The sequence below is a fragment of the Diadema antillarum genome, unplaced genomic scaffold (genome assembly GCF_040938485.1).
Source record: "Diadema antillarum isolate AM-2024a unplaced genomic scaffold, OU_Dant_1.0 seq00000517_RagTag, whole genome shotgun sequence".
NCBI lineage: Eukaryota > Metazoa > Echinodermata > Echinoidea > Diadematoida > Diadematidae > Diadema > Diadema antillarum.
The window spans coordinates 88,084-106,349 of NW_027271470.1; the positions used below are offsets into that span (position 1 = coordinate 88,084).

An 18,266-nucleotide genomic window follows, 5' to 3' on the forward strand; every position below is an offset into this window, starting at 1 on the left:
CTTTTTTTTTTTGGTGGTCCGATCGGGTTATCAAAATCTTCATTTTTGAAATTTTGGTGGCCCGACGTGCTTTTTTCGGGCCACCGTGAATGTCGAGCCCTGGCACAATTATGTACCATAGCACCATAATACATTAACCCGATCCACATTTACAACTATACAAAAACTATTAATATATATCACTTTTATACAATTATTCAACACATAAATATATTCATTATACCATCGTTTCCTGCATCATCATTATATTCACCAAACAGTATATCACCTACACAACCCAATGTATGTTTTTTTTCTAATTCACTCCAAAAGAAATGTTCCAATTATAGGCTTAGTTATACCGTTGCCGTGGCAGCGCCTTATAAAAACACAAAGTGTGTCTTACATAAATACACACAAAAATCATTGCACATTCCAAATTTAAAGTAATATTACTGAAATACTGTGGAAATATTCGCCCCACAAAATTTTAGGAAAATTAAATTACCATTGCGATGCTTTCTCCAACAAACGCACACGAAAATCATATCCTTCAAATCTACACACGTCTCAATTTCATCATATACACTAAATTTAGATTCACTTGCTTCAAACTTGTGAAAATAATCAGAATCACCATATACCCCAAATTTCATCATAATTAATTCAGAACTGATGAATAAAACCCCAAAACATCGCGACGCAAACTTTGCGACGAACCGCCCGACCGCCCGACCAACCACTACACAAATTTAGGACTATATACCCTCTTATACACTTTGGGTATGCGGATGTATAGTACAAAATAGGTACACATAATAGTTTCACATTTCACTACATTTCCATGATATAAGAATTTTGAGTTTGCAGATTGATATTATGATAGAGAGGTGATACTAGAGGCAAAACTTGTTTGAAGTTGGGTCAAAATGACGCAAATTATATAAGATGCTACATCTTTGAAAAATGTCGTTTTTCCAATTATCTCTATTACATCTATGGTTTGATGCTTACATGCATGTCACATAAAAAATAAAGCAAATAATAAAAAAAAACATTTCAGGGCCATTAACGGCCGTATTTACTTACTATATATTTTGATAATTAAGCACATTGCAGCCAAGAAACCCATGATTTCATCCTCTATTAGGTCCTATGGAACAGTTAAACACGCAAAAACTTGCAGACATGGTTGTCAGTGTACGCTTGCTATGGCAACCAGAGACATGGCTATAAATTGTGTTTGCAACATGGCTAAAATATTTGCAACAAAATCACGTACACGAATCTATGCTCATTCAATCCCAAAGTTTGCATTTTGCACAGTCTATAGGGTCAACAAAACGGGAACATGGTAAAGCAGAGAACATATGAACTGAACCAATTAATCAGAGTTCTGTGAGTCTACTTTGACCAACCAAACAAACTAATGCAGTTTTCGAATAATTCAGAAAGGGGTTAAAAAGTTTCACAATCTTATCAAATTTTGAAGGGATTCTTTCATGCACCGGTAACTAGATTCTGATCATATCTGAAAAGAATTCCATCTTTTCAGTCAAACAACGTAAGTATTCGCAGTGATCTGAAAGAATGTCTCCATTTAATGATACTATGTGGTTTTGTACAATAGAGGACATTTTTATCATGAAATAGGTCCTAGCCCCCCATTCCTTTCACCGCCATTGAGTTACACGTACAAGTGTACATAATTTGTATTTCGTCATAGTGCAGCCGGTGACTGCTATCAACCTCCATAGACTTTGCACATGGTAAAGACACACGCACCTAGAGGGGACCGATATCACGATTCAGCCCAATAAAGTCCATGGAGGTGGTATTAGCTAGCTGTCACCAGCAGTGAAGAAATGAGTGGAGACAGAAACCACGATAATGCCTATCACAATGTTGTCAAGATGTTCGGATAGAACAGGAAGGACCAGATCGTTGTAATCCACGAGTTGAGACAACTAAAACTTTCGCCGCACATACTGTACAATATGAATGGCCGTCCATTGAAACCTGCATTATCACTTTATCGCAAGCGAGCGTATCGCTTTGCCACAGTTATGCACGGCGAGCATTATGTGCTGCTAGCCTTGTATACAAACGCTTGTGATAATTTTTTCAGAGTAAAAACATAAGAATACAATCGCGTATTCGGAGATAAAACACGCGAACGTTCGTAAATTTGCACTGGCTTTTTCTCGAAGATTCGGGTAAGCTGTACCCGATACTTCGTAAATGATAGGGGTCTAATTCTCAAATGCTCCACCCGACCCTTCGTATATTAGGGCATATAATCTACGAAAGGTCGTGTATCGCGACCACCCGACCCGAACGCGATCACCCGATGAAACGAAGTAAGCCATGCCTAAGTTATCTACCCACCCCTTGCAAGCCAGAAAGTTAGCCGACGGCTTGTGTCGAGTAACATCTACAGAGAATAATACACTGTACATGCACTTTTTTTAATAATGCAAGGGTTGTTCCAAATGGCATGAAGTGAGCGCCATCTGTAGCTCAAAATACTGCTATGCATGAACTCTGCCATGACCATAGGTAACCTTTTTGTGTGCACAGTCAATGAGCATTTTCACTTCATTGTCCTGAAATGAGTTCTCAACATCATGTAGGCCTAGTGGCGGATCCAAAGGGGCGCATGGCGCGCGCGCCCCCTCTTTATTTTTTATTTTATTTTATTCATTTTTTTCCTTTTTTGGCTGAAACAAAAAGAAAAAGAAAAAATGGGGGAGCACGTGCGCCCCCTTTAATTTTGTAAAGACGCCTGTACGAAATTCCTGGATCCGCCCCGATCATATGATGCGATAGTCTTGTTCATAGACCCTCAAGCTGTTGTCCCCGAGAGCATAGCGAGCCCATCCCGGGGCTTGCCTTTCGCTGTTTGCTTTACTCCGACCTGTCTCATGCTGTCTTAGCTTTTTTAAAGCAGGCAAAAGAGGACCTTTGACAAGACTAATACGACGTAATGTGTTAGCCAGAACCGTTGTAAAACTCAGTTGAACGATTCCTATCAAAAGGAGACATTCAAAAAGAACTTACAATGCTCTTTACAGTTATATATTTCTGATAGAATGCCCCCAAAATAGGGCCCACCATCCCGGTACTCCGGAGAGAGAATGTGAGTACTTCGTTGTATTGTATTATAGAACTCTCTGACTTCTTGGTATACGAGAAATTATTAAAGGGGCATTCCAGACGATTTTCATAATTTCAAATCGTGTAGTACATAAATCGACATCTACATGTATAGATTTGCGGAATTTATTGTGGTCCTTGAGCAGAGAAACCAATACTCTGTAAAATCTTAAACATATTACACTGAACAAGGATGATAACATAGGATGCTCACATACTTCAGAAATGTAGTGTATGTGCGTGTATGTGTGTGTGTGTGTGTGTGTGTGTGTGTGTGTGTTTTCAAGTGACTCGAACATGCTAATTTTCTTTTACTCGTGGCTCATACAACGGACTGATTTTGTTGTTGTTGCTGCTGCTGCTGCTGCTGTTGTGGTTTTTGTTGTTGTTGTTGTTTTTTGTTTTTTTTTGTTTTTTTTAAGAAAGAAAGAAGAGAGAAAAAAAAAACATTTTTGCTGACTTTGCCACAACATGCATTTCCCTTAGACACCAGTGCCCGAGTACACTCTCGTCTCGCCCTCAACAGGTTTCAAAGAGAGAGCTGACTTTTCTACTCCAGGAGTGTCAGACAGACATTCGACAGGCATTCAAAGACTCCATCATAATTATATAAAGGCACAATCTACCATTTGCAGATGAAACAAAAACACAGCATTAGTGCTGCGAAACAGTTCTAAAAGTTGAGTTAGAGATAGAAACAACCAATGTAAAGAATTGAACCAGTATAATCGATGTTAAGTATATTGTTTAATTAGTATCCCTACAAAATGTGAACAATAGTTACAAGTAAAAAAAAATTCTAGAGTAAACCGTCTACAGTAAGTATGGTTTAATGAGAAATATGGTGATATCTCCTTTTATTTTATGCTTTCTTGCAAAAAAGTTATATGGTAGGATGTTTTGTGATACTTTACTGACCTTCACATGATATGCATCAAAAGTAATATCTTGAACATTTTTTTAAATCACTTTTCCCAAAGGTAAACAGGACCTTTAATAAACAAACAAGCATTATTACAAACAACCAGACGGGAAACTAACAACAACAACAACAACAACAACAACAACAACAACAACAACAACAACAACTTAAATCTTTGTTCGTTTTGGGTGTTTTGTTTTGAAAGTAGCTGCAGTACATCAAAAAAATATGTATAATTCACATGTTTTCCTCCTTGCAATGGTGTATTATTTTGTATGTACTCAAGAAACTCTGATTTTGGGTTTGAGTTTAAGTTAATTTGTGTAACAGCAATAAAAATAATGGTGTTTACAGGCAGCAATAACAATAACAATGGATTATATCAGAGAACAGTTTAGATTTACAGATTTAGCACTGACATACTGTATATTAAACAAGGTAAAATAAGAATGCATACGATAATGAATACACAGAATGTGACCAGCATGCATGTATACATAATATAATTTCCTTTAAAAAATATTTAGAAATCGCAGTAATTACAATAGTAACAATAATAATCAATGTTTCTCACCAAATCCATATAAATCCAGTGTGTATCCTTGAGGGATGAAGCATTAACATAGTTACATGCATTGTATAGTACAGTATATCAGCCGATATTTCGACCTCGGTTTCTGATGTTCCATGTGTTTGACGTAGAGCTTAGTTAACTTGTAAGAGATAACAGTGATAGCCTCAACAAACAACTGCTCACACACAAAATAGTCATCGACCAAAATGTTGTACTCAGTAAGTGTTATAGATATGAATGGTGATAAGAATAAAATAATTTTTGATATACCAAATTCTTAATCCTGTGAAACAACTTTTTCAACAGTCTTTCCTATGGAGCGTATAGCTACAAACCAGTAAGAGTGTTAGCAAAGTGTTTGTTACATTACCAGCAAGGTTTCATAAGTTGATTCAGATCAGCACATAAAATCATTTGGCAAAATGGTCCCCCCCCCCCCAAGAAATATCTGCAATATACATATTACTGAAACTGCGTTTTTTCGTGGGGGGGGGGGGGGAGGGCTTCATTAGTCTTCATTATGTTACAAGATTTTATTTCTTTTGCCTCATCTGAGGATTTATTCAGGATTCCATTCAAAATACACAATTAAAATAATATCATCGTAACGATGTCACATAAAAGTGATGGAAGCACAATCGTGCCTTAGAGGTTCAACAATTCGTTTGGTAACAATTGTTCATTTCTCCGTAGTGTTCTTCTATGTTTCATACAACATTGTATTTCTATTCACGTTCTAATTTCTCTCATAAACACATGCTTTAAAGAACAACTTCTTTTATCATTACTGGTTTCATTCCGTTTCAAAATAAGCTTATAAATACTCCAAAATGCTATTGTCAGAAACAAACTATACTGACTCTTGGACTGTATTTTCAGCAAATGTGAAACGTTGATATTTGTTACTACTGCATGGTATGCATCTTGTAACAAACTCCTTACGTATAAAAGGAAATTTTCATTAAGTTTGCATTCAATGAAAGCATGAACAATGTCCTCTTTTACGTTGCAATTCGGGCACAAATCATCATGACTTAAACTCCGTTTGAATAGATTACTTCTCACTGGCAATAAATTATACAACAATTTCAAATTAAATTCTCGTAATTTGTTTTCTTTTAAATATTCTAAATTATATCTGAATACACTGGCCCAATCAGCTTGGAAATGAAACTTGTTCTCCCAATATAAAGAACATGTATTGGTTAACAAGTTTTTTGAAGGTATCAAATTATGCAAAGCCTTGCTGCTTAGATCCATAATGAAGACTACTTTTTTTTTAAACACACAAACTTGGTATACACGATACTTTTTCTTTTCTGATATAACTATAACTATCAAACACTTCCTTATTTATCATGTTAAACCAAACTAATGGTATTGCTTTTTGTAATGTTGCATAATCAAAAATTGCAGTACATTTTCTTCTTTTGAAATTAATTCCTGACATAATGTATTCAAAAGACCGGAAACCATTTATCAGTGTTACTAAATCTCCAAAATAGAGTATACCACTTTCATACCAATCTTTATAAAACAGCGAATGTTACAAGATACATGATAAAAATGATATAAAAATTATGGCGCAGTGTCGACGTTAAGCAAAATCAGATCAGGAAGGTACATGACTTGTGTGAGCTAGAGCTTTATCTATTTGCTCTAGTCAGAGTCAAACCAACCTTTCTATAATAAACAAAATGAGAGAAAAATATATATCACACAACATGCACACATACAGGCACACACATGCATGGACCGGTGTTTTTCGACGGATTTCATGAATTGCATTTTCTTTTTTTCTATACTGGCAGTGTTTGGCAGGGGGTTTATAATCATCATTCCCTATAGATAGCTACCATATAAAAATGGGGAATGCGTTAGTGGTAGGCCTACTACCCGAAGTGCATAGCTCTATTGTAATAATAATGTTGATTGCAATCCCTTCGTGATTTTTTACTCTTTGTTAAAGTATTCTGGTGTCTTGTATTTTGCGCCAGATTTTCTCCTTCGATCTTTTTCATTAATCTGTCCATTTGATTGGACTGTGTGTTTTCATTCTTTTATAACATTACGTTCAATTTTCTCATAAAAGTCATAATGCGTTATGTCGATGGCACTCTGTTTACTCCGTGATGCCAGTTTCAATTCTTTTGTATCCTTTAACAATGATTTATTTGATCGGGGGAAAACCATGCCTTAATGGAATGATGTTTGTATCCTCGAACGGCGCGAGAAGAAACGAAGCAACGCGGATATAGCGGAGACTGGCTCGTTTGCTGATGCACAAACACTACCTCCTATGACTTCGAGGAGTTCCATTCCATTGTAACACACAGAATGCGGAGGCACCTCGAGCGCAATTCAAACAAAAGGCGTATCACCCCAACAAACCAACCACATGTTTGTCTTCTAATTGTTCACCCCTCTAAAACGACCCAAAACTGAGGCAGCCGTAAGAATTGTTGGGCTAAACATCTCCTGGTATAATCGCTCTGTGTTTCTACCAACTTGTCGTTCTATAATTATAGAAAAGCAGCGTTGCGCGGATTTCTTGTTCCAGTGGAGTAATTAAAAGCATGGTTTCCCCCATGCGAATGGTCGTCCGAGTGAAACCGATCGCGTGGACAAAGTTGCTGAATCTGTAATGTCACTGACACTGTAAGAAGTAGCAAGAAAAGAGGTTGGATCTTTTTTTGAGCCTAGATAATCACCATGATGCTTCGTAACTTCCCTCCTCATTTGGGCGACAAAATGCGGAACTCAGGAGCGACTTGTTTCGGTAGGTATTAAACGACAGCTCATTGTGTGTGACGGATTAATATATTATATTAAAGTATCTATACAGTTCGTTATTTTCATGATGTCTGCGAGCAGCTACAACTCAACTGGAACATTCCACTCAAAAAAAAAAATGGAGTGTGCGCTGCAAATTGAGTCGTTCAATCGTTATCATAATAATTTCTTTAATCCTTGAATTGTCTGTAATTCTACAAGCCAATCTACTGGCAGGGAGAGGACTTTGAAGTGGGAAACTTTAATGAAATATGTTCATTTGCTGGATTTTCTCTCTCTCTCTCTCTCTCTCTCTCTCTCTCTCTCTCTTGGCTTTGTTGTTTTTCATGAGGGTAAAATTAACGAAGCTTGAAATTAATGACAATAAACGAGTTATACGTAAAGGAGGAACATTTAGGTCACTTCTACATAACAGTCGCACCTGCATTGTTGACTTTCTATACAAATCAGTGCATGCCATTATATAAGTATACAAATCCATGGTTACAACTCACACAGATTAAGCAGTGAAGGCTTAGAAGGGGAGTTCAGTTTTCATTAAAAGAAAATATTGGTTTCACTTGATCGAATTTGATTGAATTTGAATTTGAATTCTATAAGGAGTCTTGCAGTCACTTAATCGTTTAATTCGTCTAGGATCCAATGTCATGTTCTTATGTACATTCGTAACATATTATATGACAATTGTATTTTGAGTTGCAAGAAACACCGAGGTGATTCAGTACACTTTCAATGAATCATACGCATGTACATTGTAAAGTGATTAATTGTATAAGTTGATGATGCCTGCAAGCTCTTTGGCAAAATTGCATTGTAAGAAAGAACAACTACTGTGTCAGAGGTGAAGACGAAAGAAAAAGAAAGGTGAGTTAATACCTCCAACAGCTGTCCGAGGCAGTTATTAAAAGCAATTAACACAAAATACATGTGTGTGTATTTATTTACAATAGGATGCATAACGAATAGTCCACACTAATCATTATGATTATCACACTTGCCTACATTTGACTTTCAATATCACTTGGGATCATAATGAATATTTGGGGAGGGGGTGGGGTCAGGGAAGGCAATAATTCTCGATGAGAGAATTGGCCGGATGCCATATCGAATTGGTGTTTCTTGAAAATCAAGAAAGCTATCCAACGGACAGCCAGTGTCTTCAATGAAATAGAGGCGGTAATAGGTCTCTTCGTGTTCATTATACCCCAGTCTTCTCTGTTGCAATTATTACTTCTTGCCTAATGTAACCACTGTTTAAAGGGATTGTATAGTTTTGGTTGAGACGTAACTTCAGGTTTTTAACATTTTATGTTTTTGTTTGTCGTTTTTGTTTTTGTTTTTTTTTTTGCTGATATAATGAAAAACCTCTTACGAAATGTGAAAAAGGATATTATTTCAGGAGGAATTCAACGTCTATTAGTTTATGAAAATTGGTTGTGAAACGACTGAGATATCCAAAACAGAGCGATCCTAATAAAGCCGGGGCCCACCTTTTATTACAATCGCTTTCTTTTACTTTGTTTTTGGATGTCTCGGCCATTCCAAAACCGAGTTTCATCAAATAAACTTTTAACTCCTCTTAGAATAATATGTTCTGTACCATTTTATAAGTGGTTTCTTAATTTTTCGCAAAATAAAGTTTAAGTTATATGCCTTATCCTCATCTTCACCAATACTCTACCATCCCTTTAAGTTGCAATGTTAGCGACGAGAGGAAAATATATTCAGGTTCCCCTCCCCATCCCACTCAACCCCCCCCCCCTCCCACTACGAAAGCATATTAATGTGAGGGGACAAAATTAGTCATGGTCTATTAATCATTCCTGCCATAACGCTGCCCATTTATATACGGCGATCGCCGCCCAACGTGCTTTAAATGCCGACTCCGTACTTCGCATCAACTGTGACATTTTGTTTATGAGAAATGTTGTCATGACAACTCATCAGTCGACGGAATTAAGAAAAAAACCTCTTAAACAAACAACGGAATTTTGTTATAATCTACAGCCGGCTGTCGTGCAGAATGGAACGTCGGTAAATAAAGGAACAAGGGATGCGGACAGATCGATAAAATAATGTAAGCGTAGGTGTAAACACAGAGATCGATTTTTTTTTTAATACTGGCTCCTGGTTGGAAGTTTTGTTCATATTCATTTTTGTATGAGTTACAGCATACACCTGCAAAGGTGCAGTATTTATGGTTATGAGACTCACATGCAGAGTGGTGCGCGATGAACAAGCCGAACAGGGGAGGGAAAATCAAGTAGATTTTATTGTTCAGACTTGCACACTTTTAAGAGCATAACCATAACGTTGGTAATGGACAGTGATGTGTCTTCCGTGTCTTTGCGTTGACAGATGGAGTTTGATAAAAGGGTTACCAACATCATATTAATACCTCGATGTGAGCGTGTGTCGGATGGACGCACTTCCTTCGCACTTCATCATGAGCGCATTTTCGGCGCCATTCGGATAATCGACGCCCGTGGTTCGGAGATGTCGTCTGCCTCTGGGGTCATGGACATGCTGGGATATAAGGTGATGCAGTAGGGACAGACCTTCCGAATTTTTCTACAGTTTCACAGAAAATGATCTGTGTTAGTTTCTCGTCGTCACCATGAGCAACAGTTCCTCGGAGGCGAGATGGGAGTGGAAGCGGCAGCGAGCCCTGATACTCGCCAATCTTCACTTCAAACAGATGCAAATCAACAAGAAAGCAGCCATTCTTAAGCGACACAACAGAAAGGTGAGAGAAATATCTATTCCAGTCAGAGCCCCGATTTAATGGGTTTTAGTACTTCTTAATGCCTCTCCTATTGGAAATCAGACACCAGTCTATCATGAATGATAAAAATCCTTTATAACTACAGGGCTTTCCTTACACGTTGTCAGTGTGTGGACTGGCCATATCATAAACTTAAACGTCATTTTTTGCTGTTAAATTCGATACAGTTGGATTAACTGTTTAATGTACCTTATTGTCGTTTAGCAGTTTAACAATGAAGCTTCAGCGTTCCGCATCCAGTTTTCACACTCTCTTTCTGTCTGTCTGTCTGTCTGTCTCTCTCTCTCTCTCTCTCTCTCTTATACTCTTTTCATCATCAAAATTCAAACTGAAATTTTAAGATCCAGTTATATCAGATATTTGAAGCAAACTAGATTGAATCATTTCTTTCATTTCCTACACCATAATTGTATTGTGCTCTAAATCAGAATTCCCCTTCAAAATTGAACTTACGTCATTTTTTTAAAACTTACACTATGAATGAGCTTGATACAAGACTATTTTAAAATGAGAGGAGAACAATCCCAGATTATATCTCACTGAAAAGAAAGAAATCTTAAAGCGTGTACTGAAACACTTAAAGATAGATATTATATCGGTATGTCAGCGGAATGAAGATACTACCACTAAACCTGTTTTTATGGCAGAAATAGGGAAACTGAATAAAAATCACAGATTTTGTTGCTTATCTGAGGTCCGTGATAAGACAGGGAAGAATAATATAAAGCCCATGAGCTCGAAACTATAGGAAAATAATCCCTATGAGTCCTCCGACAGTAGGCAAACAAGGACAAACGAGGCCGACACTCTAGCATGGTGTATGCCTATAATGAGCGTCAGATTCTAGGCCTTTTTGGTCTATAGAGTCGCCCTTATGGACCTTAATCGCCTAGTGACGAGCTCGTGGTTTGTTTATCTCGTGATGGGCTGTATGACTCGTTAGTGTCGGACTCGTACCCGAGCAAAATTGGATGTAGGAGAGTTCTGGAAATATCATTGATATCAAAAGTCTGGTCACAAGAGGTGGGGGATGTTTCACGAAGTCGAACTTGATTTAAGTTTGACTAAAGATTATAATATGGTATGCCACTGGTTTCCTTGTTTATTTTCATTAGACTAATCATCACGATCATCAACCACTTCAAATTATCAGTAATGTTTGCAGAATAATTCCATTGTTATTTATTCTACATTGTATTTTCAAAGGCTGTGTGAAAAAGATCTCCAAAATCTTCATTTTCATTAGAAACTTGAGCAACATTGAAAACACACACAGCATACCATAATTTTAGTCAATTTTAGATTTTAAGTTCGACTTAAAAATCTTTGTGAAACACCCTCCTGCGTACCATTTAGTCACGGGACCTACATCCTTGCGCACAATGTATGAACCATTACTATGAATATAATCAAAATAGGGCAATTATTGACCTATGGTGTCTTTATACATGTATTGACCTGTGGTGTAGACGGTGTGTATGTACACAGGAACAGGAGAATAGCGATGATGACAATACCCAGGAATACATGGCCTAGTGTCAACAGCAATGACCATAACAAGGCTTATCAATAAAATGCATACTTAATTGTAATGATTCTAGTGACAATGACAAAAGTGACAAATAATCGCTATCATTATCATCATTATTATGACGATTATTGAAACAAATATGCCGTTTTCTTCATCGCTGTCATTGTTAAAAGATTGAGATTTGCAGTCTAATCTGACGAAGCTTTGTGTGTATCTTCCATACTGAATTTCGAATATCGGGTGCGAAATGACTCTCCAGTGGGTGGGGGGAAAAAATCCAGAATTTGCATTCAGCTTCAACGATCTCATTTGATCTGATGCGAAGATCCCACTAATCAGCAGTGTTGTTGGTGTAGAAATCCCTCTATTTGTGCAAAAAAAGCTAAAATATTCAAAAATATAAAGTATATGAATTTGCCATTTTATAATGTGTCTGTGTGTGTGGGGGGGGGGGGTCGGGTTGAGGGGTCTTGATACCTAAAATGATGCTATATATTTTCGCAGAGAGTCCAGGTCTACTGTAGTATGTCTTTAATTGAATTGAATTCAAATATTGAATTTTAATAGCGCACATTATCATTTGTCACAGCACATTTTTTTTTCTAAATGCTTATTCTATAAAAACTTGCGTTCAAGGCATTATAAACCATTTGCAGTTGAAACAAAAACCCAGTTTTGGTACTTCAAAAATAGTTCAGGAATGTGAGTTAAAAATAAAAAATTGAATCAGTATAATCAGTGTTACATATGGTTAAATACACCGAATATGAACAACAGTTATGATTTAATAAAAATGTTTCTAGACTAAATCGTCTATAGTTATGGTTTATTCAGAAAAAAAGTGATATCTCCTCATATTTCAGGCTTTGTTGTGAAATATCTATATGGTATAGGGTGTTTTTGTGATACAGTTGACCTACACATATGCGTCAAAATGTGATATCTCAACATTTTTACACCATTGCTCCCAATGGTAAACAGTACCTTTAAGAGGGTATAGGTTGCAAATATCTTGGGTGCAATTGAGCAGGCCCTATGCCAATCATTAATTTTAATCAAACTTTACGCTTTTAATTACAGTGATCTTTATAGAGATATGTGACCATTGATCCATTTCTATAGAATCAGAGACGAGCGCGGATGAGAGGTCATTAGGCTTATTACGTGGATTAAGTCATAGAATATGTATTACGATGCCCCAATACACCGTGATGTCACTCCACATACAGGAGCAGCCTTGATACACGCTGCAGTCTTATTCAGAAATTGTATAGAAAAAGCAAAGTGGTGCTAAATCACTATACGACAAACTGGATGCTTTTAGCAGCCAATTAACGTTGACTTTGCCATCCTTGGACTTGGACAGCTTATATTGTACAGGTGCCTTGTGCAGGGATGTACATTTGGCGTGATACATTGGTAATTAGCTCGCCATCTGCGGGTCCATCATTCTGATTCACATAAACAGATGTTAAGGACAAAGGATTCGACTTATTCTGTGGTGGGGTCCGTTGTAGTAAACAAACCTGCGTTTCTTTTCTTGGCATTCAATGCGAGATGACGTTTCATGCATTGCCGGTGAATGCGTGTTCACGAATATCGATTGACATAAAAAAAAGGAGACCGGAGTTGCTGCTGTATTTGTAGTGTACGAGCGCAAAGTCATAATACTGACTGTGCAGTATCTTATGCGTGATCGCAGTACCGAGAGATCAAACATAATTTCTGGTGCGCTTTACATGGATTTTCCCGCTATCAATTGCCTGTCTCGACATCATGGATCGTAAACGTGACATCGCCATGATCACGAATGTTTGCAATATGTGGCTGAGAGTTGCATCTATGACGCTGTGCAAATAGCAACGCTGCAAGCGGTAGGAACGTCGGTGTGGAGGCGGCTATAGCGCTCTTCGGAGTGATGTTGCTATGCTTGTCTGTCGTGGATTAACGTATTAACGTCGACATGATGATATTTGCGGAAAGTTTGAGCATGCATGGAACTCGAAATGGTAACTGCAGCGACTGCATAATTTTGGATCGTCGGATTCAATGAACCTAACGAGAGGCAGAGCATGAATCCCCAAAGTGACTTACTCGTCATAAGCCTACTTGTACATTGCGAATATAATTGGCTGATTGTTTTTCATATTCTATTGATACCCCTTTTCCATTTTACCTCGAAACAAAATGAAAGGGCTTGGAAACCCTAGCTGTTGAAAAATCATAATTATTTATATAGGTGCATCTTCGAAGGTGAATCAAGCTCGAAGTTGTAATTATGTCATCTGGTCATGCATAGTATCTCTTTCTTGACCTTCTGCGTCAAGTTTGTCCTGTAACAGTACATCGTGGGCCATCGATGGCTGCATGAAAACTATTAACTCGAATAAACCTCCGCTGCTTCCGGTCAAAGCACCTTCGACAGACTCGTGTCGAGAGTTCGGCCAATGCTATCTACGTTTCTAACATCGTTCTTTTGCAAAGTCCACTTTTTTTTTCGTTTGCGGTCTGAGATAGTTGGTGTTCGCAATGTCGAACCCTCAATTTTTGCAAGTGAACGACCAGCGGGTCAACAACACCGTGTCACCGGGCAGACGTCGCTACAAGCAATCACCGGTGGCGCCCGGTTACGAAAGGCAGGGATGGGTATGTCAAACAAGTTTTAATTAACCTTATTTAACCTTATTTATCTAATTAACCTGACCTTAACGGAAGCTGTTCCAACATTTCTGAATGCACTAGTAATCAAGATGACTTATGAACAACATTATATTTTGAATAAAAAAGTTCATCCTTTAATGATTGGTTGAAAGAGCTTCATGTGATTATGGATTTTGACTTTCAGAATGTGAGCCTGTTTTATACTCCATGCCCATGGTATGAAAAATAACGTCACTTTTTATAACATTATCTCATTATTATTTTGTAAAATGATATCACAACGCAATATTGTGACATCGCGCGTTGCTTCGCAGTGCGATCTCTGAAGGATCCCTCCACAACATCACACCTACCTCATGACTTGTCGCCTCATTTTTCTCTTCTTTGCTTTTGTCCCAAATACAAAACATTGATTTCAGTCTGCTTGATTTCGAGTTTCTCGTTCAAACCATGGGCCTTAATTGGCGCTTCAAAATTACTGTTCACTTCGGGGATGCGCCCGTCAGTAAATAGTACTATTTTGGAGTCACCTCTGCCTGTAGTTTTAACCACAAACTCTCAAGGCAAAGAAAATGCATCACGTATATACGCGTGACAATTTTTGGGGGGTTTGTTTGTTTGTTTTTGCTCAGAGCTTTTGAAAGCATGCGAAGATACAGGGGATAATAAAACTCCTCGAGAGACTGATATTCAACTAGATTTCGCCCATAGTTCTGAAGTTTTTTTACAAGAACTACTTTGCTTTGCTGTAAAAGGTCTTTACGCATTCATCATGTGAGCGTGTGTTTATGAATAACTCAAGGAAGTTTTGTTACCGACAATGGCAGCAGCAGGCGTTATAAGTATGAGATCCATTTCAAATAGCTTTTTCTTTTCGCAGACGTATTGATGCAAAACTGAATCCCTTAACGAGCTTAAAGGTACAGTTTACCATTGGGAGCAGTGATTAAAACAAATGACTATGTTCAAGATATCACATTTGATGCATATGTGTCGGTCAGTTATATTTTAGGCTTTATTTCAAATTTTTTTCACATGGTAGGATGTTTTGCATGATACAAGGAGATATCAATATTTTTCTCACTAAACACTGTAGACGGTTTAGTCTAGGAACATTTTACTATAACTATTGTTCACACTATGTATATCTAACAATTGGTTGTTTCCATCGTTAACTCACATTTTAGAACTATTTTGAAGCACTAAAGCTTGATTTTTGTTTCATCTGCAAATGGTTAACAATGCATTTAAAGGGATCAGTTTTGGTTGAGACCTAACTTCAAGTTTCTAACATTTTTGGTGAGATAATGAGAAACCTCTTATGAAATATGAAAGAGCATGTAATTCCAAGATGGATTCAACGTTTATTCGATGAAAATTGATTTTGAAATGGCTGAGATATCCAAGGTGGACCCACCTTTTATTAGGATCGCTTTGTTTTACTTTGTTTTTGGATGTCTCAACCATTCCAAAACCGATTTTCATTTAATAAACTTTGAATTCCTCTTAGAATGGTATGCTCTGTATTATTTCACAAGCAGTTTCTTAGTATCTCGCGAAAAGTTAAAAGCCCAATCATCCTCTCCACCAATACTATACCATCCCTTTAACATGGAAGAAATATTCCACCTCTGAGCCACAATGTTTGATTGGTAATGGGGAAAATGTGTATCAAATCGTAATGGGTTAGCCTCCAGCGATGCAATCTAGAATGAACTTTGCTCGACCTTAGTGTTCCATGAAGAATCACTCGCATTAGTATGACAATGCTGTGAATAGCCTTCCATTTTCAATAACTCATCAAATTTGGCAGATATAGCATAAGCTGCAACGCGTTTTATGTATTCAGCAATGCTCACACAGTTAGAACGGTACTGGGGAGCAATATATTATGAACGGAAAAATCAATGGCCAACCCAGCAAATGACAAAAGGCATCGGACTAAAGGAAAAGAGTAAAGACGAGGGCCATTTATTGATTAAGACCGCCATTGAAACGATCTTCTACCCATCCCCGGATGTTAAGTACGTCTACCTTATAGACGTTCGACAGTAAACAACTCATACTGCAACGTTCTTTCAAACCTATCTTGATGTCGAAGGTTTTAATCGTGGTTACTGCCTATAGGTGGACTTTTCTGTTAGTATTTCCTCGATTTTTATGGTTGTTGCTCTGTATCTTATTGTTTGTTTGTTTGTTTGTTTGTTTGGGTCAGTTTTTATTTCTTTGAAACGTTGTTGCGCACACAACTTCTATAGAACTACTAATTGCAAACACAAAGCATTAAGTTCCCAAATTGAGCAGATGAGCTCGTTCTACAGCTTAACATTATACATCGAAAATAATTATGGCAAACTCTATAACGAGTACCAGAAGTATGATAGGAATAATTCCTTAAACGGAGACAGTGAAGACGAGAAATCATACGAAATAATCAATCTAGTAAACTTGGCGTATTGACAAAATAATGTTCGATAAATTTGCATGAACTTAAAAAAAAAGTAATACTTTTCTTTTCATTAACCTTTCATTTGGATACAGCGATTATTCTTCGTACCTTAAGCCATTTCCTTCCATTTCGGCAAAGAGAGAGGGAGACAGAATATTCATGGGTAATGTTTCAGTTCTTACGAGATAATGATGAAGCCCCATTTTCCTCTTCAATACCATTCCTTCAACATGTTCAAATTTACTTCTAATATCAATATCAGACAAAGTAACGGCACGCACTGTAAAATTTGTCCAGCTGGGGTAACAAAGCAGGAATCACATGAATTGGTACACCAGTGTGAGTGTGATTTGAATGCTCATTTTGACTGGTTAGTCTACTAGTAGGCCTACTTTTTTTTCTGCCTCGCCGATCCGAATACATCATGTACCTACATTTCATTCATAATCTATTCATATCCTTTATATGCGCGCGTGTTTGCAATTTACGATAACGCGATGGGAGTGTGATAGCGCGTCATACTCTCTAAAAAAGATTGAGTGAAAATGTACACTCTTGAAGGAGTTGATAACAGAAAAGAGTGAATTCAGAGTGAAAATGTTCATTCTCACTCGCTTTCGAGTGACCTCATCGTGCAGGGATAACTCCAAAATTTTCGAGTGAACCGTGAGGTACGTCACTCCAAAATGAGTGAAAATGAACATTTTCACTAAAAATTCACTCAAACTTTACCCTAAAATCACTCTTTTTTGTATATTGACTCTTTCAAGAGTGATTGTTTTCACTCGATTTTTTTTTTGTTTAAAGAGTAATACCGCATTTTATGAATTATTTTAGGAGAGGCTCAACATGCAATATAAGAGTCTTTGAAGTGTAATTTAGACACATGTGGTGCACGTCATTGTAACCGTGAGTCGACCAGTTGCAGAATCATAAGCCACATTAGCCACATCAATGTGGGATAATGCAATGCTGTTGATGTAGATATGGCAATATGACGTAATCATGCTGCGGATCATTAAATTTCAACTCGCCGACGCCCAGATCTCTCTATTTTTTACAACAGTTCATATCAGATTACCGTTAATCATAAACGACTGGTGTCGTAGGATTATGTAAAGCGTGAAATGTTGAAGAATAATCACCTGCGATCAACTTGTGATTAGGAATTACGTTCATGCTTTCATGCCCCAGCAACGTTTTCTAATCTAGTACATGAAGGGGACTGAATAAAAACGAGGGCACCGTCTGCTATCAATATACAATACATTATTTTGAACTATTTGCTGTTCGAATTTGTGCGTAATTGAGCAGATTGCTCTAAAAGCAGCCCATTAGACATCATGATCTACACTACAACAGAAAATAGAACGCCAATAAAAAGAGAACGTCTATTCTTTTACCGACACAATTTGC

The 18,266-nt window shown here is 37.4% G+C and overlaps 1 protein-coding gene across 1 annotated transcript in view; it reads left to right on the top strand.

Moving 5' to 3' along the window:
* The first annotated feature begins 10,041 nt into the window (after positions 1-10,041).
* Positions 10,042-18,266, top strand: part of LOC139734250 (echinoderm microtubule-associated protein-like 2) — a 42,614-nt gene continuing 34,389 nt past the window's right edge. Inside the window, exon 1 of the mRNA XM_071645045.1 lies at positions 10,042-10,170. Coding sequence (XP_071501146.1) covers positions 10,042-10,170 — 129 coding nt within the window. The remainder of the gene's footprint in view (positions 10,171-18,266) is intronic.